The 26,111-nt window shown below is 48.6% G+C and overlaps 1 protein-coding gene across 2 annotated transcripts in view; it reads right to left on the reverse strand.

Moving 5' to 3' along the window:
• ESRRB (estrogen related receptor beta) overlaps positions 1–26,111 on the reverse strand; it is a 54,046-nt gene that overhangs the window by 22,300 nt on the left and 5,635 nt on the right. The window contains exons 3-5 of one of the 2 annotated variants that reach the window (XM_069736072.1): positions 12,799–13,127; positions 12,588–12,704; positions 12,410–12,517 (exon numbers count right to left, since the gene is read on the reverse strand). In XM_069736072.1, the coding sequence (XP_069592173.1) occupies positions 12,410–12,517; positions 12,588–12,704; positions 12,799–13,114 (541 nt within the window). In that variant the 5' untranslated portion in view covers positions 13,115–13,127. Of the gene's footprint in view, positions 1–12,409; positions 12,518–12,587; positions 12,705–12,798; positions 13,666–26,111 lie in introns of those variants that run through there. The other variant, XM_069736080.1, reaches the window with a different exon arrangement.

Genomic DNA, 26,111 nt, shown 5'->3' on the forward strand with positions numbered 1-26,111 from the left:
AAAGAAAGCACATGGTTTCATCACTGAGCAATCAGAACCTCTCTGTGACAAAACCGCCCCTGCTCCAATCTCAGAAGAATCAACCTCGACCTGGAACGGAAGAGAAACATCTGGCTGACACAACACAGGGGCAGAACAAAAACGACGCTTCAACTCATGAAAAGCTTCCACAGCAGCAGAAGACCAATTAACCAAATCAGCACCCTTCTTGGTCAAATCGGTCAATGGTTTGGCAATGCTAGAAAAATTACAGATGAAGCGACGATAAAAATTAGCAAAGCCCAGGAACTTTTGCAGACTTTTCAGAGATGTCGGCTGAATCCAATCCTGGATGGCTTGGACCTTAACTGGATCCATCTCGATAGTAGAAGGGGTAAAGATGAACCCCAAAAATGAAACTTTCTGCACACCGAAGAGACACTTTGATCCCTTCACAAACAAAGAGTTAGCACGCAGGACCTGAAAAACCATTCTGACCTGCTTCACATGAGACTCCCAATCATCTGAGAAGATCAAAATGTCATCCAAGTAAACAATCAGGAATTTATCCAGATACTCACGGAAGATGTCATGCATAAAAGACTGAAACACAGATGGAGCATTGGCAAGTCCGAACGGCATCACTAGATACTCAAAATGACCCTCGGGCGTATTGAATGCAGTTTTCCATTCATCTCCTTGCCTGATTCTCACCAGATTATACGCACCACGAAGATCTATCTTAGTGAACCAACTAGCCCCCTTAATCCGAGCAAACAAGTCAGATAACAATGGCAAGGGATACTGAAATTTAACAGTGATCTTATTAAGAAGGCGGTAATCAATACACGGTCTCAGCGAACCATCCTTCTTGGCTACAAAGAAGAACCCTGCTCCCAGTGGTGATGACGATGGGCAAATATGTCCCTTCTCCAGGGATTCCTTCACATAACTGCGCATAGCGGCGTGTTCGGGCACGGATAAATTAAATAATCGACCTTTGGGGAATTTACTACCAGGAATCAAATTGATAGCACAATCACAATCCCTATGCGGAGGTAGAGCATCGGACTTGGGCTCTTCAAATACATCCTGATAATCAGACAAGAACTCTGGGACCTCAGAAGGGGTGGATGACGAAATCGACAAAAATGGAATATCACCATGTACCCCCTGACAACCCCAGCTGGATACCGACATGGAATTCCAATCCAATACTGGATTATGGGTTTGTAGCCATGGCAACCCCAACACGACCACATCATGCAGATTATGCAACACCAGAAAGCGAATAACTTCCTGATGTGCAGGAGCCATGCACATGGTCAGCTGGGCCCAGTATTGAGGTTTATTCTTGGCCAAAGGTGTAGCATCAATTCCTCTCAATGGAATAGGACACCGCAAAGGCTCCAAGAAAAATCCACAACGTTTAGCATAATCCAAATCCATCAGATTCAGGGCAGCGCCCGAATCCACAAACGCCATGACAGAAAACGACGACAAAGAGCATATCAAGGTAATGGACAGAAGGAATTTGGACTGTACAGTACCAATGACGGCAGATCTAGCGGACCGCTTAATGCGCTTAGGACAATCAGAAATAGCATGAGTGGAATCACCACAGTAGAAACACAGACCATTCAGACGTCTGTATTCCTGCCGTTCAACTCTAGTCATAGTCCTATCGCACTGCATAGGCTCAGGTTTAACCTCAGGCAGTACCGCCAAATGGTGCACAGATTTACGCTCGCGCAAGCGTCGACCGATCTGAATGGCCAAAGACAAAGACTCATTCAAACCAGCAGGCATAGGAAATCCCACCATGACATCCTTAAGAGCCTCAGAGAGACCCTTTCTGAACAAAGCTGCCAGCGCAGATTCATTCCACTGAGTGAGTACTGACCATTTCCTAAATTTCTGACAATATACTTCTATATCATCCTGACCCTGGCACAAAGCCAGCAAATTTTTCTCAGCCTGATCCACTGAATTAGGCTCATCGTACAGCAATCCGAGCGCCAGGAAAAACGCATCGACACTACTCAATGCAGGGTCTCCTGGCGCAAGAGAAAATGCCCAGTCTTGAGGGTCGCCGCGCAAAAAAGAAATAATAATCAAAACCTGTTGAATAGGATTACCAGAAGAATGAGGTTTCAAGGCCAGAAATAGCTTACAATTATTTTTGAAACTTAGAAACTTAGTTCTATCTCCAAAAAAACAAATCAGGAATAGGAATTCTTGGTTCTAACATAGATTTCTGATCAATAGTATCTTGAATTTTTTGTACATTTATAACGAGATTATCCATTGAAGAGCACAGACCCTGAATATCCATGTCCACACCTGTGTCCAGAATCACCCAAATGTCTAGGGGAAAAAAAAAAAGTGAACACAGAGCAGAAAAAAAAAAAAAAAAAAAATGATGTCAGAACTTTTTCTTTCCCTCTATTGAGAATCATTAGTTTGGCTCCTTGTACTGTTATGTTTGCTAATGACAGGTGTTATGAAGGCAATACAGAAACACAGTGTGCTTAGCGATCAGAGCGCACACAGTGATCTGACAAATACCCAAAAATACAAGAACGAGCTCTGAGACGTGGAAACTCTGTAGACTGCACACCTAATCCTATCCTAAACACAACTAAAAGCGGCTGTGGATTGCGCCTAACAACTACCTAGGCAACTCGGCACAGCCTAAGAAATTAGCTAGCCTGAAGATAGAAAAATAGGCCTGACTTGCCCCAGAGAAATTCCCCAAAGGAAAAGGCAGCCCCCCACATATAATGACTGTGAGTAAGATGAAAAGACAAAACGTAGGGATGAAATAGATTCAGCAAAGTGGGACCCGATATTCTAGGACAGAGCGAGGACAGTAAAGCGAACTTTGCAGTCTACAAAAAACCCTAAAGCAAAACCACGCAAAGGGGGCAAAAAAAACCCCACCGTGCCGAACTAACGGCACGGCGGTACACCCTTTGCGTCTCAGAGCTTCCAGCAAAACAAAAGACAAGCTGGACAGAAAAAAAGCAACAAAAAAGCAAAAAGCACTTAGCTATACAGAGCAGCAGGTCACAGGAACAATCAGGAGAAGCTCAGATCCAACACTGAAACATTGACAAGGAGCAAGGATAGCAGCATCAGGCGGAGTTAAGTAATGAAGCAGTTAACGAGCTCACCAGAACACCTGAGGGAGGAAGCTCAGAAGCTGCAGTACCACTTGTGACCACAGGAGTGAATTCAGCCACAGAATTCACAACACAAGTCCAGTTGACCGGAGGATCACAACCTGGCTTCTCCAAACCTCTCCATGGAGCCAGGTGACCGATGGGTCTCATTCCTGGCTTTCAGAAATGTATCCATGGTTCAGCGATGGTTAATGGAGAAGATCAGTATTCTTCCAGTCAGGGCCAAGGTCCCGTAAGTTAGTATCTTGTAGAATAAATTTGTGACCCTCGTCATGGAGCCATGATGTCTTGGCTGCTGTCCTGCCTCTGGTTCTTTGTATGTTTTGGACTACCCCATCTACGACATGCACAGAGAGGAGGCAATGACAAGTTAAGGAAGATGACAGTCCATTCAAGTACAAGGCCAGTTGACTGGAGGGTCACAACCTGGCTTCAGCTTCCAGGGTCATTTATTCCACCTGTGGCACGCACACAGAGAGAAGGTAACAACAAGCTTAGGAAGATGACAGTCCATTGAGGTACGTGGCCAGTTGACCGGATGGTCCTAACCTGGTTTCCCAAAATGTATCCATGGTGCCAGATGACTGGATGATCACAACCTGGTTTCTCCAACCGTATCTATGGTGCCAGGTGACCGGATGGTCTCAACCTGGTTTCTCCAAACATATCCATTTTGCCAGGTGACCAGATGGTCCTAACCTGGTTTCCCCAAATGTGTCCATGGTGGCAGGTGACCGGAAGGTTCCAACCTGGTCTCTTCAAATGTATCCATAGGTTTCAGGTGACCGGATGGTCCCAACCTGGTTTTCACAAGCGACAAGCTTAGGAAGCTGACAGTCCATTCAACTACAAGGCCAGTTGACCAGAGGGTCACAACCTGGCTCCTCCAAACATTTCCATGGAGCCAGGCAACCAGAGGGTCCCATTCCTGGTTTTCACAAACATATCCATGGGACAGTGATGCCCAGAGACTCCAGTACAAAACCCTAACCATGACATACAAAGCCATCCACAACCTGTCTTCTCCAAAGATCTGTGACCTCGTCTCCCGGTACTTACCTGCACGCAACCTCCGATCCTCACAAGATCTCCTTCTCTACTTCCCTCTTATCTCCTCTTCCCACAATCGTATACAAGATTTCTCTTGCGCATCACCCCTACTCTGGAACTCTCTACCACAACATATCGCCTACCATCGAAACCTTCAAAAAGAACCTGAAGACCCACCTCTTCCAACAAGCCTACAACCTGCATTAATCACCGATCGACCAAACAGCTGCATGACCAGCTCTACCATCACCTATTGTATCCTCACCCATTCCTTGTAAATTGTGAGCCCTCGCGAGCAGGGTCCTCTCTCCTACTGTACCAGTGGTGATTATTGTACTTGTTTTAATTATGTATACCACTCCTCACATGTAAAGCGCCATGGAATAAATGGCGCTATAATAATAAATAATAATTATAGAGCAGATCTGCATTCTTCCAGCTGGGGCTGTGGTCCACTAAACAGGCATTCTGTAGAATAACAAATCTGTATCCCTCGTGATGGAGCTATGATGTCTTGGCTGCTGTCCTGTACAGAGTCTCTGGTTCTTTGCATCTCTGGATCTCTTGGCTGTTTCTGTTTCATTTTACAGAGGCATATAAACTCTTTTTTAGTTAACAAGAGTCTTTCAATCCAGCATTCACATGTAAAGGGGAAGAATGGTGACAAAAACAACTCACATTGTTTGATTATGTAATCTATTTGCATACTTTTTCCACCTCTATTTTGCAAGTCAACAAACTGGCTGGCCTGGAAAATGTGTAATCAACATATCAGCAAACATCATTGTACCATGACCCTGTGGAGCGCCCCCAGACACAGGGCCACGTGTCCTCGGTACCGGGCCTCTCTGGTTCGGTTCTGAGGCTGTCACGGTGGCTAGACCCGGTCCGCGACCCTGCTAAGGGGCGTCCAATAAAGGTGGTGCAGTCTGTCAGGGGTTCGTGACGCCACCTGTGGTGTTCAGTCAGGGTGACCGACGCTGCTGTGGGGTCCGCTGGGGTGATGGAATGGCAGCTGGATGGTATACCTTCCCACAGGTGAAGTGTGTCCCCAGGGCTTCCCAGTAAGGTGGATGGTAATGGTGTAGGGTGCAGTCAATAACGAGGACACAGGGTTGCAGTCTCTTTACCTCTTTACTGAAGACTTCAGGATCCTCAATCCAGAGCACGCTTAACAGGGCTATCTGAGACCGGCCGGTCCGATGGGCACATCCAGAGTTTCCTTCGCAGATGGAAATCGTTGCCTACCACTAGCGTCTGTGTGTTGTAGTCCTACCCTGCTGAGCATTCGGAATAGTCCTCACAACTGCTGTTCTCGTTCGTTCGTTCTCTACAGCTCGCTCTCTCTTTGGTTCCAGATGTTACTAGTTTCTCGTCCCCCAGAAATGTTATGGCTAGGACGCACCCGTATGACGGGAAGGCTCGGAGCTCTTCCAGGACCCTAGAGACGCCCCTCTCCACGCGTTGCCCCCTATATCTTCGTAGGTGTAGTAAGGTAGACAGCCAATCTATGATTAACTGTCCTGCAGAGTTCGAAGTAAGGCCTAGAGTCAGTTACTCCTGCGGTGTTCCGGCCACCGGCTACGCGCCTCAGTAGGATGTTGCCTCCGTCTCACGGCACGACTCCTACTGGTACTCCTTTGTGCTTGATCTCGTTTACACTGTTCCACAATATCCTTCCCTTCGTGTCTCTCTCTTGGATACCGCCGCGGGGTGTGCAGGCGCGGTTCCGTTACGTTCTGCTCTGTTCGCTAGGCACCCGCCAGGTTCCCACGCCTGACAGGGACCCCCCTGTGTCTTCTTCCTGCAACACCCCCTGCCACGGGATGTTGCCTGAATCCAACCCAGTCAGCTTCTGACTAACTTCCTCCCCAACCCCTAGTTTTACCAGTGTGAGGAGTGGCCCAATAAATAAAGCCTTTTTCTCCCCCTAGTGGCCGGAGTGTGAAGTGTAATGTGTTCTGGTGATACCTGGTCAGGAGAACTCCTTTAGTGCCATCAGACGTACCATCACTCCCCTTAGTGGCAGAGCGTCATACTGCAACGACCAGGTCTCTGGGGCGCTTCACCTGTATCACTAGTCATCCAGGATAAGATAATATGTTACAACAAATTGTGAACTTACAAGTCAATATTACAGGCTTACACAAACAAAAGTCTATTTTCTTGACCAACCAGAAAGAAACACATACATTCAAAAGTCAACATATACAGCTCTGACAAAAATTAAGAGACCCCTGCAAAATGTTTAGTTTGTATGATTTTTCTCTTTATATTTTTGAGTAAAATGTAAATTGTTAATTTATTCTATAAAACTTCTGACAACATGTCTCCAAATTTCCAAGCAATAAAAAAAAAAAATTCTGATAAGGAGAAATGGTCAAAAAAAACAAAAAACAGTGCTTTCAGACGTCAAATAATGCAAAGAAAACAAGTTCAGAATAATATAGATACAACAATACTAATGTTTTAACTCAGGAAGAGTTAAGAAATCAATATTTTGTGGAATTATCATGATTTTTAATCACAGCTTTCATGCATCTTGGCATGCTATCCACCAGTCTTTCACACTGCTTCTGGCGCAAACATTTAAGCAGTTCTTCTTTGTTTGATGGCTTGTGACTATCCATCATCCTCTTGATGACATTCTAGAGGTTTTCAATGGGGTTCAGGTCTGGAGATTGGGCTGCCCATGACAGGGTTTTGATGTGGTGGTCTCTTAATTTTTTCAAGACTATCCTTCTTAGCTTGCTGAATATAGACATCTGGTTAACTAAGATACAATGCTGTGTTGTCCGATTGCTCCCACATCTTAATTAGCCAGACATGATCGGAATCCTATCATCCTTCTCCACTTATCAGGGACAGTTCACAGCATGTCTTTAAGCACAGTCACAAATATAAGAGATCTCACCTTCAGGAGAACAAAATTTTCTAGCATCCAGTTTCTTCAGAGCATATTCCATGTCTTCCTTGTGAATAAAAACTCCACAAGTAATTGAGGAGAAACTACTTGCATCTATTGTGTCCACACATGGCATCCACCATATCCCGTGGTTCCTAGATTAAATCCCATTCAATCCTTTGAAGCTGGAACAGCTCTTGTAGTTGCTGTTTCTTGAGGTTATACATCCACTCTGGTCCTCTTCCTAAGGCAGAGTTGGTGGGGTTGGACATAGTGGCATCCGAAACCTGCTGTGCATGCCTCATCAATGGTCTGCTGGGTCTGTCTGTAGGCCTCCCTGGTTGTGGAGCCTTGGACGGTGTCTGAGAATACGGTCCTCTGCAGCTCCCCTGGATCCGCCTGGCTGAGTAGTATCCCACTGCTGCCACCATAATGTGGAGACACGGGGTCAGCGGGCGCCCCAATCAAAACCTGCATGGACCAGGGATCATCCCACTGAATGCGCGCTCTCCTTTTAACGTGGGCATAATGCTACACAGACAACAGGGTGAGAGTAAAACACTGTGACAATACTATATTGAACCACGAACAGGCAAATAACATAGAACAGTTCCAGCCAAATCCCCAAGATGATGCACAATTAGAGTCTCAACCTTCTGCTGAATCACTGGGGTAAGAGCAGCTTGTTATTTCAGAGATTCCAGGGCTGACTACCACACATGTGGCATGTACACAGAGAGAAGGTAACAACAAGCTTAGGAAAATGACAGTCAATTCAGTTGACCAGAGGGTTACAACCTTGCTTCTCAGAACATCTCCATGGAGCCAGGCGACAGGACGATCCCATTCCTGGCTTTCAGAATCTTATGCATGGGTCAGTGATGGTCAATGGAGCATATATGTATTCTTCCAGCCAAGGCCGTGGTCCGATAGGCTGGCATCCTGTAGAATGACAAATCTTTGTCCCTTATAATGGAGCCATGATGTCTTTGCTGCTGTCATGTAGAGAGTCTCTGGTTCTTTGGATCTCTTGGCTTTGTCTCATGTTACAGAGGCATATAAACTCTTTGTATACTTAACAATTGTCCTTCAACCAGCATTCACAGGTAAAGGCGAAGAATGGTGATAAGACCAACTCGCAGTGTTTGATTTTGTAATCTATTCGCATAGTTTTTACTCCTCTATTTTGCAAGTCAACAATCTGGCTGGCCTAGACAATGTGTAATCAACATATCGGCAAACATCATTGCTCCATGACCCTGTATCACTAGTCATCCAGGATAAGAGCACAGTATGTTACAACAAATTGTCAACTTACAAATCAACACTGCAGGCTTACGCAAACAAAAGTCTGTTTTCTTCACCAACCAGAAAGAAACACATAAATTCAAAAGTCAACATATAGATAACGGTCTATTCTTCCTGGCTTCATGAATATGGATGTCTGGTTAATTAAGATACAATGCTTTGTTGCCACAGCTTTCCTTCTCTGGATTCTGTGAATCTTTGGAGCAGATCCCTGATGCCCATGGAATAGAATGTGTGATCAGTTTTGCAGAATGGACCATCTGTGATTCCCCACAGTCAGTTGGTCTTTGGAAATTTGTGATACAGGGGGAAACAAGGGTGACCGGGATACCACCTCTGAGGATAGTATTGTGTGTAACGTTAAGTTGGAGGGAAAGGAGGAGAGGCCACTTAATTTAGAGCTTGCCATCCACAGGAGCACATGCTCTTTTTTAGCCTCATCTTCAAAGGCATACGACTGTGCGGCTGCCAAAGAAAGAGAGAGTGGAGGAGCCTGTCCAATAACAGATGTTATTTCTCTTTGGATAGGACGAGACAGTGTTTGTTCAGTTGAGCTTTCAGTAACAGTAACACCTAACCCATGTACACGTCAAACACCAAGCCTAATCCTCCTTCCACCACGACCTCACTTTTTCTCACTCATATTGGATGTACCCTTCCCCTCTTTTAAACAGCTGTTTCACAACCTTAGGGCCACACCTGTGAATCACCTGTCACTAAATAAACAATCACTATATATTTTCATAGATAGCATGCCTGCACAACACTCTTATACCTAACGATTTTGATGAGCAAATGTGGCCTCCTGATTCCTGACAGCAACACAGTTTTATTACAATCTAGTTGGATGCTGGAAGATCGATTTCACACAGGACACGATCCTGTTAACTTTCAGCATTAGCAGGAGCGGCCTCTCTGCACTGTGACACTGAGAAAATGGAGCCAGCAAAACAAGATGTCTGCTTTTTATATGGACAGGGACATGTGACTTCGGCAGCCAATCACAGAAGACCTTGTGTGATGACGCTGTGGATTGTTTCTGCACTCTGATTGGCTGCTGGAATGTACACACATTAATTTATTACAGAAAAAAAATTACACTCCGCCGCTCCTCTGACCTAAACACACTCCCTCTCCTCATAAAACATGTCCCCTCTGCTCATCATGTAGATTCACTATCCTAGACAAAGGCAAAACAAAAGCATTAGTGGAAACGTGATCATTTACCGATCTCTGACCGAATTTTGCCGACTTTGAGAAAAAATGCTCGGGATTCTGAACACGAATCCGAATGTGCTACGTTCCAAATTTGAGATGGGCGAACGTTTTTCGAACAAGTTCGCTCATCTCTAGTAACCTCACCCCCAATCTTCTCCATGTCTGATGTTCCTACCACCCCAAACTTCTCTATATTCGTAATCCCTGATCTTCTCCATATCAGACGTCCCCCCATCTTCTACGTATCCGACATCGTCCCACCCCCTATCTCCTCTATATCCAATATCCCCCCACCCCCAATCTTATCCATATCCATCATCCCCTATCCCAAATCTTCTCCATATGAGACGTCTTTCGCCCCCTAATCTCCATATACGAAGTCCCCTCAGCCTTCTCTATATCCGTCATCTCCCATCCCCAAGTTTCTCCATATGAGACATTCCCCTACCCCCAATCTTCTCTATATGAGACATCCCCCCACCCCCTATCTCCTCAATATATCTCATGTCCAACCACCCCCAATCTTCTCCATATGAGAAGTCTCTCCACCTCCTATCTCCTCAATATATCTGATGTCCAATCACCTCCAATCTTCTCCATATGATACCTCCCCACCTCCTACTCCTCAATATATCTGATGTCCAACAACCGAATCCTCTCGATATGAGAAGTCCCCATCCTCAATCTCCTCAATATATCTGATGTCCAACCACCCCCAATTGTCTCCATATGAGACGTCCTCCCACCCCCAAATGAGACGTTCCCCTACCCTCTTCTCCATATCCGTCATCTCCCATCCCCATGCTTCTCCATGAGACGTCGCTCCACCCCCAATCTCTTCAATATATCTGATGTCCCCCCACTCCCAATCTTCTCCATATCAGATGTCCTTCCTCCCGTAATCTCCATATATGTTCCCCCAACCTTCTACATATCCGTCATCTCCCATCCCCAACCACCCTCAATCCCCATATGAGATGTCTCTCCACTTCCTATCGCCTTAATATATCTGATGTCCAACCACCTCCAATCTTCCATATGAGACATCCCCCACCTCCTATCTCCTCAATATATCTGATGTCCAACCACCTGCAATCTTCTCATTATAAGAGATGTCTCTCCACCTCCTATCTCTTCAATATATCTGATGTCCAACCACCTCCAATCTTCTCCATATGAGACATACCCAAACCCCTAATCTCCTCAATATATCTGATGTCCAACCACCTTCAATCTTCTCCATATGAGATGTATCCCCAACCCAATTCTTCTCCAAATGAGATGTCCTCCCACCCCATCTCCTCAATATATCTGATGTCCGACCACCCTTAACCCCTTTCTGCCAGCTGACGGAATAGTACGTCAGCTGGCAGATCCCCTGCTTTGAGGTGGGCTCTGGCGGTGAGCCCACCTCAAAGCCGCGACATGTCAGCTGTTTTGTACAGCTGACATGTGCGCGCAATGAGCGCGAGTGGAATCGCGATCCGCCCGCGCCCATTAACTAGTTAAATACTGCCGTCAAGCGCTGACAGTGGCATTTAACTAGCGCTCCCGGCCGCGCGGCCGGGATTTCTCACACCGCTGACCCCCGTCACATGATCGGGGGTCAGCGGTGCATTGCCATAACAACCAGAGGTCTCTTTGAGACCTCTATGGTTGTTGATGGCCGATTGCTTTGAGCGCCACCCTGTGGTCGGCGTTCAAAGTACACCTACATTTCTGCTACATAGAGGTGATCTGTACTTCACCTCTATGTAGCAGAGGCGATTGTGTAGTGCATGCTTCTAGCCTCCTGTGGAGGCTATTGAAGCATGCCAAAATTAAAAAAAAAAAGTGTTTAAAAATATAAAAAAAAAAAAAATATATATATAAAAGTTCAAATCACCCCCTTTCGCCCCAATCAAAATAAAACAATTTAAAAAAATCAAACATACACATATTTGGTATCGCCGTGTTCAGAATCGCCCGATCTATCAACAAAAACAAAGGATTAACCTGACCGCTAAATGGCGTAGCGAGAAAAAAATCAAAACGCCAAAATTATGTTTTTTTGGTCGCCGCGACATTGCATTAAAATAAAATAAGTGTATCTACACCAAAATGGTTTCATTAAAAACGCCAGCTCGGCATGCAAAAAATAAGCCTTCACCTGACCCCAGATCACGAAAATTGGAGACGCTACGGGTATCAGAAAATCGCGCAATTTTTTTTAAATTTTTTTTTTTAGCAAACTTTGGAATTTTTTTTCACCACTTAGATAAAAAATAACCTAGACATGTTAGGTGTCTATGAACTCGTAATGACCTGGAGAATCATAATGGCAGGTCAGTTTTAGCATTTGGTGAACCTAGAAAAAAGCCAAACAAAAAACAAGTGTGAGATTGCACTTTTTTTTGCAATTTCATCACACTTGGAATTTTTTTCCCGTTTTCTGTTACACGGCATGGTAAAACCAATGGTGTCGTTCAAAAGTACATCTCGTCCCGCAAAAAATAAGCCCTCACATGGCCATATTGATGGAAAAATAAAAAAAAAGTTATGGTTCTGGGAAGGAGGGGAGCGAAAAACGAAAATGAAAAAAGCGGAAAAAGCTCCGGGGGTGAAGAGGTTAATCTTCTCCATAGGAGATGTCCCCCATCCCCTATCTCCTCAATATATATGATGTCCAACCACCCCCAATCTTCTCCATATGAGACGTCTCTTCACCTCCATTCTTCTCTATATCAGACACACATTTTGGGGCCATGAACCTCCGGGCACTTACTTGGCTTCTTGCGGCTGAGCTGACTCTGTGCTCCTTGGATACCACCATCTGCTTCTGGGAATCTTTTGTATTTCTGTCTCCCGCCTCGTACCCGGTCCAGGCGCACTCCTATACATTGAGACACAGAGTTGTCAAGTACCTTGCGCCTCTGTGGAGGGGTGGCATGAGCAGTTCTCACCTTCCTTCAGCATCCCAACCTTCAGACACTTGGTGAAGCGGCAGGACTGGCAGGATTTCCTGCGTCGCTTGGTAATCTCACACTGCCTGGATGCTGGGCAGCTGTAATCAATGTTACCTGCAGGGGGGCATTACACAGATCAAAGGTGAAATGGAACATGTGGACCTTGTCATGTGACAGTAACAACAGGGACTTCCTCATCAGTCACTACCTTGGATCGTACGTTTGAAGAAGGCCTTGCAGGCTTCACAGGAGGCCACGCCATAGTGGTACCCAGATGCCACATCGCCGCACACCAAGCAAAGCCTCTTTGGACACGTGATGTAGTCACACTTTGTGTACTGCGAGCTTCTTTCGCACTGTGGGGGGGAGTCCAGACAGCTCAGAGGCAGACTATGAGCCCTGCTAGTGTCAGAGTCTGAGCTGTGATGGGTCATGGAACATGAAGTACACATTTCTGGCTTTAAACGCCAGCTAGATGTCAGAGGTCGCTGGTCTGGGGTCAGAGGTCGTGGGTCTGAGGTCATCTGCACCAAGAGGCTAAAGAGAGAAGAGGCAACAGGACAGAACTGTGGTTATCATCTTATGAATGGAGCTTAGCTATTATATGAGCATTACTCTGCAGGATCAGCATCAGTCCACCACATTGTGCACCCCAGGACACATCAGATGTATACGCCATATATAACCTTGGGCAGCACAGCAGCTCCTCACTCTCTACTCAGTGTCACGTGTCTGTCCCAACACCATTACTATAAACAAATCCATGGATCTAGAGGACAGTCATCCCTGGGTTCTAAGGGAGTTTTGTTCAGAAACAGACCATTATATATACAAAAACACAATACACCGAATCTCGCCAACAAAGGACACTTCTAGTTCTACATTCACAAGACTGCTGATAACCCAGAAACCAATCACAGTATATAGAGGTATTATCAGTCATTGTACAGGGGGAGGTGAGCTGTGACATCACCTATTGTGAGTTGTGGATTCTGTGTTATCAGCTGTATATAGAGGTGTTATCAGTCATTGTGCAGGAGGAGGTGAGCTGTGACAGCACCTATTGTGCACGGTGGATCCTGTGTTACCTACGCTATATAGAGGTGTTATCAGTCCAGGAGGAGGTGAGCTGTGATATCCCCTATTGTGAATGGTGGATCCTGTGTTATCTACTGTATATAGAGGTGTTATCAGTCATTGTAGAGGAGGAAGAGGTGAGCAGTGACATTGCCTATTGTGAATGGTGAATCCTGTGTTATCTACTGAATATAGATGTGTTATCGGTCATTGTACAGGAGGACGTGAGCTGTGACATCACACTGTCACACTCGGGATGAGTAAAGGTACCGTCACACTAGACGATATCGCTAGCGATCCGTGACGTTGCAGCGTCCTCGCTAGCGATATCGTTCAGTGTGACAGGCAGCAGCGATCAGGCCCCTGCTGGGAGATCGCTGGTCGGGGAAGAAAGTCCAGAACTTTATTTCGTCGCTGGACTCCCCGCAGACATCGCTGAATCGGCGTGTGTGACACCGATTCAGCGATGTCTTCACTGGTAACCAGGGTAAACATCGGGTAACTAAGCGCAGGGCGGCGCTTAGTAACCCGCTGTTTACCCTGGTTACCAGCGTAAAAAAACAAACACTACATACTTACATTCAGCTGTCTGTCCCTTGCCGTCTGGTTCCTGCCTTGACTGCTGGCCATAAAGTGAAAGCAGAGCACAGCCACAGCAGTGAGTCACCGCTGTGTGACTCACCGCTGTGCTGTGCTTTCACTTTCACTTTACGGCCAGCAGTCAGTGCAGGAACCAGACGGCAAGGGACAGACAGCTGAATGTAAGTATGTACTGTTTGTTTTTTTACGCTGGTAACCAGGGTAAACATCGGGTTACTAAGCGCGGCCCTGCGCTTAGTTACCCGATGTTTACCCTGGTTACCGGGGACCTCGGGATCGTTGGTCGCTGGAGAGCTGTCTGTGTGACAGCTCTCCAGCGACCAAACAGCGACGCTGCAGCGATCCGGATCGTTGTCGGTATCGCTGCAGCGTCGCTTAGTGTGACGGTACCTTAAGTCCGGTGGACGGCACAACACACACAAACAACAGGGTGGAAAAAGGGAGAGGAAGGCCCTAACAGTATGGAGCTAGGGATGGGGCACCTCCTAACCTCAACCTGTGCCTATCCCTAAGCTTTCCTATCGCTCTATGCGGGTCCCTCCCCGCACCGCCGTCACCTGCCTAGTCCCTAGCTGTCACATCACAATACCCTGGCTAGTGTACTGGCCGGCAGGATGCTAGCCTCACCACTGCGGATGGTATTAACATAGGGGATAGTGACAAGCACAAGACAGACAAGGAAAGGAAAAATGATACTTAACTCCAGCCCCAGCTGCAATGCTCCACACAGCAGAGGATATGGAACCAGTAAGGCTATGTTCACACGTTCCTGATTTCCCTCCTTTTTTTTCAGGACTAAAAACCGCAGCTCTTGGCAGAAAACGCAGGTCCTTTTTTTGGTGCTTTTTTGGTGCGTTTTTTTATGCGTTTTTTATGCAGTTTTCTATGCAGAGTCTGTGTGTTTTCTAGGAAGTTTTTTAGGGTTAAAATGGCTGAAAATACCCTAACCCTACCCCTAACGCTACCCCTAACCCTAACCCTACCCCTACCTTAGTGGAAAAAAAAAAAATTCTTAATTTTTTTATTGTCCCTACCTATGGGGGTGACAAAGGGGGGGGGGGGGGGGGGGTCATTTACTATTTTTTTTATTTTGATCACTGAGATAGGTTATATCTCAGTGATCAAAATGCACTTTGGAACGAATCTGCCGGCAAGATGGCGGCGCCCAGGAGAAAACGGCCGGACGGACACCGGGAGGCCGGGTAAGTATAAGGGGGGGAGATGAGGGCACGGGGGGGGGGGGGGGGTGTCGGAGCACGGGGGTGGCATCGGAGCATGGGGGGGGTGGGATTGGGGCACGGGGGGACAGCCACACTGCAGCGATTCTGCACCACAAACCGCAGAACACCCGCAGATATTTTTATCATCTGCGGGTTTTACTGCGGGTTTGACCTCACAATGGAGGTCTATGGGTGCAGAACCGCTGCAGTTCCGCAAAAAGAAGTGACATGGTACTTCTTTTTTACCGCGGCTATTCAGCGCGGCTTTTTTCGCGATTTTCCGCAATGTGGGCACAGCAGTTCCTGTTTTCCATAGGGTACATTGTAATGTACCCTGCATGGAAAACAGCTGCGGACCCGCAGTGGGAAAATCGCGGCGATTCCGCATTAAAAAAAGGATGGTGTGAACATGGCCTAACTCCACAGAAGCAGCCGATGCACCGCTGGCACAGAGCTGCAAACTTCTAGGCTGGTCTTCAGAGACAAACTCTATTACCAAAAGTCAGCTGATGCGTCATGTGACTAAAAGATGTTGGGAGTGGTAACCACCCACATCAGCTGACTAGCAACAAAGAGGCTGCCAGCAAGGAAACTGACATTAACCCTTGCTGGCCCGAAAGTCAAAACAATGTTTAAATTAAAGCAGAACCAGAGCTGTCACGTCTCCAGAAATTAACAGTGACACATATTGTGAACAGTGGATCCTGTGTTATCTACTGTATATGGAGGTGTTATCAGTCATTGCACAGGAGGAGGTAAGCTGTGACAATATCTATTGTGAATGGTGAATCCTGTGTTATCAGTCATTGTACAGAAGGGAGAGGGGGTGAGCTGTGACATCACCTATTGTAAATGGTGGATCCTGTGATTTTTTCCTAGGCTATGAACTTAGGTGTTGTGCCACAGATTATGCACAGCATTTTCTTAGTCCAGCATTCCAGATTTGTGGCCCCAGACATTGCCCCTTTCGATTATAGGGTTCTTGTTCAGGAGCTTCTATTTATTAACCCCTTCACGACCTCCGCCATACTAGTACTGCGGAGGTCAGATCCCCTGCTTTGATGCGGGCTCCGGCGGTGAGCCCGCATCAAAGCCGGGACATGTCAGCTGTTTTGAACAGCTGACATGTGCCCGCAATAGCAGAGGGTGAAATCGCGAATCACCCGCCACTATTAACAAGTTAAATGCCGCTGTCAAATGCTGACAGCGGCATTTAACTACCGTTTCCGGCCATCGGGCCGAAAATGAGCACATCGCCGACCCCGTCACATGATCGGGGGTCAGCGATGCGTCGGCATGACAATCTGAGGTCTCCTTGACGGGTGGTCAAGGAGACCTCAGGTGGTCATGCCGACGCATCGCTGACCCCCGATCATGTGGTCGGCGCTCATAGCAATGCAGTAAATCTACTACATAGGGGCAATGTGACAATCGCTCCTATGTAGCAGAGCCAATCCAATTGTGCCAGCTTCTAGCCTCCCATTGAGGCTATTGAAGCATGGCAAAAGTAAAAAAAAAATGTTTTAAAAATATGAAAAAAATAAAAAAGTTTAAATCACCCCCTTCTCGCCCATTCAAAATAAAACAATAAAAAAAAAATCAAACCTACACATATTTGGTATCACCGAGTTCAGAATCGCCTGATCCATCAATAAAAAAAAAGGATTAACCCGATCATTAAACGGCGTATCGAGAAAAAAATTCAAAAAGCCAGAATTACGTTTTTTTTGGTCGCTATGACATATCATTAAAATGTAATAACGGGCGATCAAAAGAACATATCTGCACCAAAAGGGTATCATTAAAAACGACATCTCGGCACGCAAAAAATAAGCCCTCACCTGACCCCAGATCATGAAAAAATGGGGATGCTACGGGTATCGGAAAATTGTGCAATTTATTTTTTTTTTAGCAAAGTTTTGAATGTTTTTACCACTTACATAAAACGGAACCTATACATGTTTGATGTCTATGAACTCGTAATGACCTGGAGAATCAAAATGGCAAGTCAGTTTTAGCATTTAGTGAACCTAGCAAAAAAGCCAAACAAAAGTGTGGGATTGCACTTTTTTTGCAATTTCATCGCATTTGGAATTTTTTTTCCCGGTTTCTAGTACACAACATGGTAAAACCAATGATGTCATTCAAAAGTACAACTTGTCCCGCAAAAAATAAGCCCTCACATGGTCATATTGACGGAAAAATAAAAAAGTTATGCCTCTGGGAAGGAGGGAAGCGAAAAACGAAAACGCAAAACCGAAAAAAGGGCAAGGTCTTGAAGGGGTTAAACTGTTACCCATTACAATTGCTATCTACTATATAATTGTCTAAGGGTCACTTCCGTCTGTCTGTCTGTCTTTCTGTCACGGATATTCATTGGTCGCGGCCTCTGTCTGTCATGGAAATTAAGTCGCTGATTGGTCGCGGCAAAACAGCCACGACCAATCAGCGACGGGCACAGTCCGGAAGAAAATGGCCGCTCCTTACTCCCCGCAGTCAGTGCCCGGCGCCCACATACTCCCCTCCAGTCACCGCTCACACAGGGTTAATGCCGGCGGTAACGGACCGCGTTATGCCACGGGTAATGCACTCCGTAACCGCTGCTATGAACCCTGTGTGTCCCCAACCTTTTCCTATTGATGCTGCCTATGCGGCATCAATAGTAAAAAAATCTAATGTTAAAAATAATAAAAAAACAAAAAACCTACTATTCTCACCCTCCGTAGTCCGACGATCTGCTCGCGCCTGCCGCCATCTTCCGTTCCTGGCGATGCATTGCGAAATTACCCAGAAGACTTAGGGCCCCAGGCAGCACAGAGAGGCCCCAGGCAGAGCACAGGGGCCACAGGAAGCGCATGGGGCCCCAGGCAGCGCACATGACCCCAGGCAGCCCACAGGGACCCCAGGCAGCCAATAGGGCCACAGGCAGCACACAGAGCTCCAGGCAGTCCACAGGAGCACCAGGCAGCCCACAGGGCTGAAGGCAGTGCACAGGGGCCTCAGGAAGCACACGGGGCCCCTGGCAGAACACAGGGCCCCAGGCAGCGCACAGTGGCCCCAGGCAGCGCACCGCCCCAGGCAGCACAGAGAGGCCCCAGGCAGAGCACGGGGCCCCAGGCAGAGCACAGAGGCCACAGGAAGCGCACGGGGCCCCAGGCAGCGCACAGGACCCCAAGCAGCCCACAGGGACCCCAGGCAGCCCATAGGGCCCCAGGCAGCACACAGGGCTCCAGGCAGCACACAGGGCTCCAGGCAGCACACAGGAGCCCCAGGCAGCCTACAGGACCCCAGGCAGCCCACAGGGGGGCAGAGACAGTGAGCAAGGGGGTAAGAGATAGCGCGCAAGGGGGGGAAATAGACAGAGCGCATGTCCCCTGTGCGCTGTCTGGGACCCCCTGTGCGCTATCTCGGACCCACTGTACGCTGTCTGGGACCCCCTTTGCGATGTCTGGGGCCCTGCTCTTGAGTATATCACTCAATCCTGTTTCACATTTGCGTACAGCCGTGCGCATGCGTACGCTCTCAGTGAAGCCTTGACCACTGCTGCGCCCCGCCGGTTAAGCTCCGCCCACATTCTTTTGACGGTGCTGCAACCCGCAGCGAAGGCAACAAGTTGGATTTTCTTGCATTCACTGAATCGTCAAAACAACGCATGCGGACGCAAACATCCGCAGGTAATGATAAAGATAGGGTATGCAGGCAGCATGCGTACCTGGGCGGAGCTTAACAGGCGGGCGCGGAAGTGGGCGGGGCTTCACTAAGAGCATACACAGCCGTGCGCAAATGTGAAACTAGCCTAAGATGTCTAGGGCTCCTGTGCAATGTGCGCTGCCTGGGGCCCCTGTGCTCTGCCTGGGGCCCCGTGTGCTGCCTGGGGCCCCTGTGCGCTGCCTGGGGCCATGTGTGCTGCCTGGGGCCCCTGTGCGCTGCCTGGAGCCCCATGTGCTGCCTGGGGCCCCGTGTGCTGCCTGGGGCCCCGTGAGCTGCCTGGGGCCCCTGTGTGCTGCCTGGGACCTCGTGTGTTGCCTGGGGCCCCGTGTGCTGCCTGGGGCCCCTGTGTGATGCCTGGGACCTCGTGTGCTGCTTGGGAGTCCTGTGCGCTGCCTGGGACCTCGTGTGTTGCCTGGGGCCCCGTGTGCTGCCTGGGGCCCTGTGCGCTGCCTGGGACCTCATGTGCTGCATGGGGTCTTGTGCACTGCCTGGGGCCCCTGTGCGCTGCTTGGGGCCCCATGTGCTGCCTGGGGCCCCCCTGCACTACCTGGGGCCCCTGTGCGCTGCCTGGGGCCATGTGCGCTGCCTGGGGCCCGTGTGCTGCCTGGGGCCCCTGTGCGCTGCCTGGAGCTCCTGTGGTCTGCCTGGGGCCCCGTGTGCTGCCTGGGGCCCCGTGTGCTGCCTGGGGCCCCGTGAGCTGCCTGGGGCCCCTGTGTGCTGCCTGGGGCCCAGTGTGCTGCCTGGGGCCCTGTGCACTGCCTGGGGCCCCTGTGCGCTACTTGGGGCCCCGTGCGCTGCCTGTGGCCCCTGTGCTCTGCCTGGGGCCCCATGCGTACTGCCTGGGGCCCCATGCGTGCTGCCTGGGGCCCTGTGTGCTGCCTGGGGCCCCGTTATTAAGAATGTCACTCAATGGTTCTCAAAAGTCTGAAAAATCTGATCTACAGTAGCTGGGGTATATTCTGACCTGGAGGGTATAAACTGAACTAGTCCAATTTGTACCCCGGGGTATAGTTTGGGCTAGGCCAGAATATACCCGGGATATAATCTGGCCTAGGCCACTTTAACCCCGGGTATATTCTGGGCAGGGCCGGCGTCAGCACCCGGCGCACCTGGGCAAATGCTGGGGCCCTAGAGAGAGAGGGGGGGGCACTCACGCTGTCATAGATACAGCTGGGAGAGCAAAGCAGGAGAACATGCTCTCTCCGCCCACAAAGTCACTGCTGGCTGCGTTCTCTTAACCCCTATGTGCCAGCTCTGACACAAGCATCTTCTCACTCAGTCAGTGCAGCCAGGCAGGCACATAGGGGTTAAGAGAAGGCAGCCAGTGTGACATTGTTTGTGGACGGAGAGAGCACATTCTCTGCTCTGATCTCCGCCCCTGGCTGGCTGCAGTGCTGCTGAACTTATGAGGCAGATTCCGGAGGAGTTCCTACCAGTGCCTGAGTGAGTGGCGCTGCTATATACTACATGGGCAGCTGGGCTGCTATATACTACGTGGGCTGGGCTGCTATATACTACGCGGGCTGCAATATACTACATGGGCTGCGCTGCTATATACTATGTGGGCTGGGCTGCTATATACTACGTGGGCTGGGCTGCTATATACTACGTGGGCTGGGCTGCTATATACTACGTGGGCTGGGCTGCTATATACTACGTGGGCTGCTATATACTACGTGGGCTGCTATATACTACGTGGGCTGGGCTGCTATATACTACGTGGGCTGCTATATACTACGTGGGCTGGGCTGCTATATACTACATGGGCTGTGCTATATACTACATGGGCTGCTATATGCTACGTGGGCTGCTATATACTACATTGACTGCTATATACTACATGGGCTGCTATATACTACGTGGGCTGGGCTGCTATATACTACGTGGGCTGCTATATACTATGTGGGCTGCTATATACTACATGGGCTGCTATATACTACATGGGCTGCTATATACTACGTGGGCCGGGCTGCTATATACTACGTGGGCTGGGCTGCTATATACTACGTGGGCTGTGCTATATACTACTGTGTGGGCTGTGATGTATACTACTGTGTGGGCAGTGCTGTATACTACATGGCTGTTCTATAAACTACGTGGGCCGTGTTATATACTATGTGGCTGTGTTATATACTATATGGGCTGTTATATGATACGTGGGCTGTGCTATATACTACGTGGCTGTGCTATATACTACGTGGCTGTGTTATATGCTACGTGGGCTGTTATATACTACATAGTGTGTTATATACTACATGGGCTGTGTTATATACTACGTGGCTGTGTTTATATGCGATCATGAATCGTGGTATGTGTTAAAGGGGGGGCCCACTGAGACTCTTTCGCCCGAGGCCCTCAAAAACCTGGAGCCGGCCCTGATTCTGGGCGGGGGGTTAATCTGGCCTGTTACACCGGACTGAATGGCTACATATTTCTTGCTTCATCGCTGGATACCCCCGACATTCTGGACTCTCCTGCTGAATCCGGGATGGGTGGGAAGTAAGCCAAGACCTAAACCAGGACCAGGACCGGAACTTGCTTTTCTGCAGGTTTCAGGTGAATGGAAGAGCGGGCTTTAAAGCAGTTGCTGCTGACCCTCGTGTTACATCGTGATAGTTGCAGACTGTTGGTAGATATGAGACTGAGATTTATCGGGGTTGTCCTGAAGCCATGATCTTATCAATGGAGTCAGTATTATCCGCCATGATGGATAGGTGATAACTCATTTACCCTGCAGCCATCTAAAGGTACCGCCACACTTAACGATATCGTTGCTTTTTGTGACGTAGCAACGATATCGTTAAGGAAATCGTTATGTGTGACAGCGACCAACGATCAGGCCCCTGCTGGGAGATCGTTGGTCGCTGAAGAAAGTCCAGAACTCAGTCTTTTGTTATTGGTGGTAGCTGGTTAGGAGCAGCTGATGACTAGACGCCTGATACCCTGATACTTGTACACCACACCAACCACTCAATGACCCCACCCTGATACTTGTACACCACACCCACCACTCAATGACCCCACCCTGATACTTGTACACCACGCCCACCACTCAATCACCCCACCCTGATACTTGTACACCACGCCCACCACTCAATGACCCCACCCTGATACTTGTACACCACACCCACCACTCAATGGCCCCACCCTGATACTTGTACACCACGCCCACCACTCAATGACCCCACCCTAATACTTGTACACCACACCCACCACTCAATGACCCCACCCTGATACTTGTACACCACGCCCCCCACTCAATGACCCCACCCTGATACTTGTACACCACACCCACCACTCAATGACCCCACCCTGATACTTGTACACCACGCCCACCACTCAATGACCCCACCCTGATACTTGTACACCACGCCCACCACTCAATGACCCCACCCTAATACTTGTACACCACACCCACCACTCAATGACCCCACCCTGATACTTGTACACCACGCCCACCACTCAATGACCCCACCCTGATACTTGTACACCATGCCCACCACTCAATGACCCCACCCTGATACTTGTACACCATGCCCACCACTCAATGACCCCACCCAGATAAGTGTACACCACACCCACCACTCAATGACCTCACCCTGATAAGTGTACACCACACCCACCACTCAATGACCTCACCCTGATACTTGTGCACCACACCCACCACTCAATGACCCCATCCTGATACTTGTACACCACACCCACCACTCAATGACCTCACCCTGATACTTGTACACTACACCCACCACTCAGTGACCCCACCCTGATACTTGTACATCACACCCACCACTCGATGACCCCACCCTGATACTTGTACACCACGCCCACCACTCAATGACCCCACCCTGATACTTGTACACCACACCCACCACTCAATGACCCCACCCTGATACTTGTACATCACACCCACCACTCGATGACCCCACCCTGATACTTGTACACCACGCCCACCACTCGATGACCCCACCCTGATACTTGTACACCACGCCCACCACTCAATGACCCCACCCTGATACTTGTACATCACACCCACCACTCAATGACCCCATCCTGATACTTGTACATCACACCCACCACTCGATGACCCCACCCTGATACTTGTACACCACGCCCACCACTCAATGACCCCACCCTGATACTTGTACACCACACCCACCACTCAATGACCCCATCCTGATACTTGTACACCACACCCACCACTCAATGGCCCTACCCTGATACTTGTACACCATACCCACCACGCATCAGCCCCTCCCTGATAAATGTACACCACTCAATGGCCCCACCCTGATAAATGTGCACCACACCCACCACTCAACAGCCCCACCCTGAAAAGTGTACACAACATCCACCACTCAATGGCCGCACCCTGATACTTATACACAACTTCCATCATTCAATAACCCCACCCTGGTACGTATGCACGACACCCACCACTCAATGGCCCCACCCAGAATAGTGACACCACTCTCACAACTCAGATCCATCCACATTCCCATTTATTCCTCTCAGTATTTCATTATATTTGTTCTGTTCTCTAAGACAAATTCCCCAAACATGGGGCAGACAGATCAGTATTGGATACAGTAATGGGGGAAGCCAAACCATTATGGGGTTCAGTAATGGGGGCAGATGGATCTGTGAGGGGTAATTATAATGGGGACAGACAGATCAGTATGGGATAACTAATGGGGGCTGATGGATCAGTATGGGGTAACTATAATGGGGGCTGATGGATCAGTATGGGGTAACTATAATGGGGGCTGATGGATCAGTGTGGGGTAACTATAATGAGGGGCTGATGGATCAGTGTGGGGTAACTATAATGGGGGGCTAATGGATCAGTGTGGGGTAACTATAATGTGGGCTGATGGATCAGTGTGGGGTAACTATAATGGGGGTTGATGGATCAGTGTGGGGTAACTATAATGGGGGACTGATGGATCAGTGTGGGGTAACTATAATGGGGGGCTGATGTATCATTGTGGGGTAACTATAGTGGGGGCTGATGGATCAGTGTGGGGTAACTATAATAGGGGCTGATGGATCAGTGTGAGGTAACTATAATGGGGGCTGATGGATCAGTATGGGGTAACTATAATGGGGACAGACAGATCAGTATGGGATAACTAATGGGGGCTGATGGATCAGTGTGGGGTAACTATAATGGGGGCTGATGGATCAGTATGGGGTAACTATAATGGGGGGGCTGATGGATCAGTGTGGGGTAACTATTCTCCACCATTACAGAAGATCAACTCTCCACTCTACTCTCAAGATCACATCTCACCACCTGTGCACTTGACCCACTCCCATCCCACCTCATCCCAAACCTCACCACAATCTTCATCCCAACCCTAACCCATCTCTTCAACCTATCACTAACAACTGGTGTTTTCCCCTCAAGCTTTAAACATGCCTCCATCACACCTATCCTCAAAAAGCCCTCTCTTGACCCATCCTCTGTATCTAGCTATCGCCCTATATCACTTTTCCCCAGGCCTCAAAACTACTGGAACAACACGTCTACCTTGAACTGTCCTCCCATCTCTCTTCTTGCTCCCTCTTTGACCGCCTACAATCAGGCTTCCGGTTACACCATTCCACCGAAACTGCCCTAACTAAAGTCACCAATGACCTCTTAACCGCCAAGAGCAAGCGACACTACTCTGTCCTCCTCCTCCTCGACCTGTCGGCTGCCTTTGACACAGTGGACCATTCCCTATTATTACAAACCCTCTCATCCCTTGGCATCACAGATTTGGCCCTATCCTGGATCTCATCATACCTAACAGACCGGACATTCAGCGTCTCCCACTCACACACCACCTCCTCACCTCGCCCCCTATCTGTCGGAGTCCCACAAGGTTCAGTCCTAGGGCCCCTGCTCTTCTCCATTTACACCTTCGGCCTGGGACAGCTCATAGAATCTCATGGCTTTCAGTATCACCTCTATGCTGACGACACACAGATCTACATCTCTGGACCAGATATTGCCTCCCTTCTAACCAGAATCCCTCAATGTCTGTCCACTATTTCATCCTTCTTCTCTGCTAGATTTCTGAAACTTAACATGGACAAAACAGAATTCATCATCTTTCCCCCATCTCACGCGACCCCCCCAACGAACCTATCCATTACAGTAAACGGCTGCCCACTCTCCCCAGTCCCACAAGCTCGCTGTCTCGGGGTAATCCTTGACACTGATCTCTCCTTCAAACCACATATCCAAGCCCTTTCCACTTCCTGCCGACTTCAACTCAAAAATATTTCACGAATCCGTTCATTCCTCAACCATGAATCTGCAAAAACCCTAGTTCATGCCCTCATCATCTATCGCCTTGACTACTGCAACCTCCTGCTCTGTGGCCTCCCCTCGAACACTCTCGCACCCCTCCAATCTATTCTAAACTCTGCTGCCCGACTAATCCACCTGTCCCCCCGCTATTCCCCGGCCTCTCCCCTCTGTCAATCCCTTCACTGGCTCCCCATTGCCCAGAGACTCCACTACAAAACCCTAACCATGACGTACAAAGCCATCCACAACCTGTCTCCTCCATACATCTGTGACCTCGTCTCCCGGTACTTACCTACCCGCAACCTCCGATCCTCACAAGATCTCCTACTCTACTCCCCTCTTATCTCCTCTTCCCACAATCGTATACAAGATTTCTCTCGCGTATCACCCCTACTCTGGAACCCTCTACCACAACACATCAGACTCTCGCCTACCATCGAAACCTTCAAAAAGAACCTGAAGACCCACCTCTTCAGACAAGCCTACAACCTGCAGTAACCACTGATCGACCAAACCGCTGCATGACCATCTCTACCCTCACCTACTGTATTCTCACCCATCCCTTGTAGATTATGAGCCTTCGCGGGCAGGGTCCTCTCTCCTCCTGTACCAGTT

This window comes from Ranitomeya imitator, chromosome 1 (genome assembly GCF_032444005.1).
Source record: "Ranitomeya imitator isolate aRanImi1 chromosome 1, aRanImi1.pri, whole genome shotgun sequence".
NCBI lineage: Eukaryota > Metazoa > Chordata > Amphibia > Anura > Dendrobatidae > Ranitomeya > Ranitomeya imitator.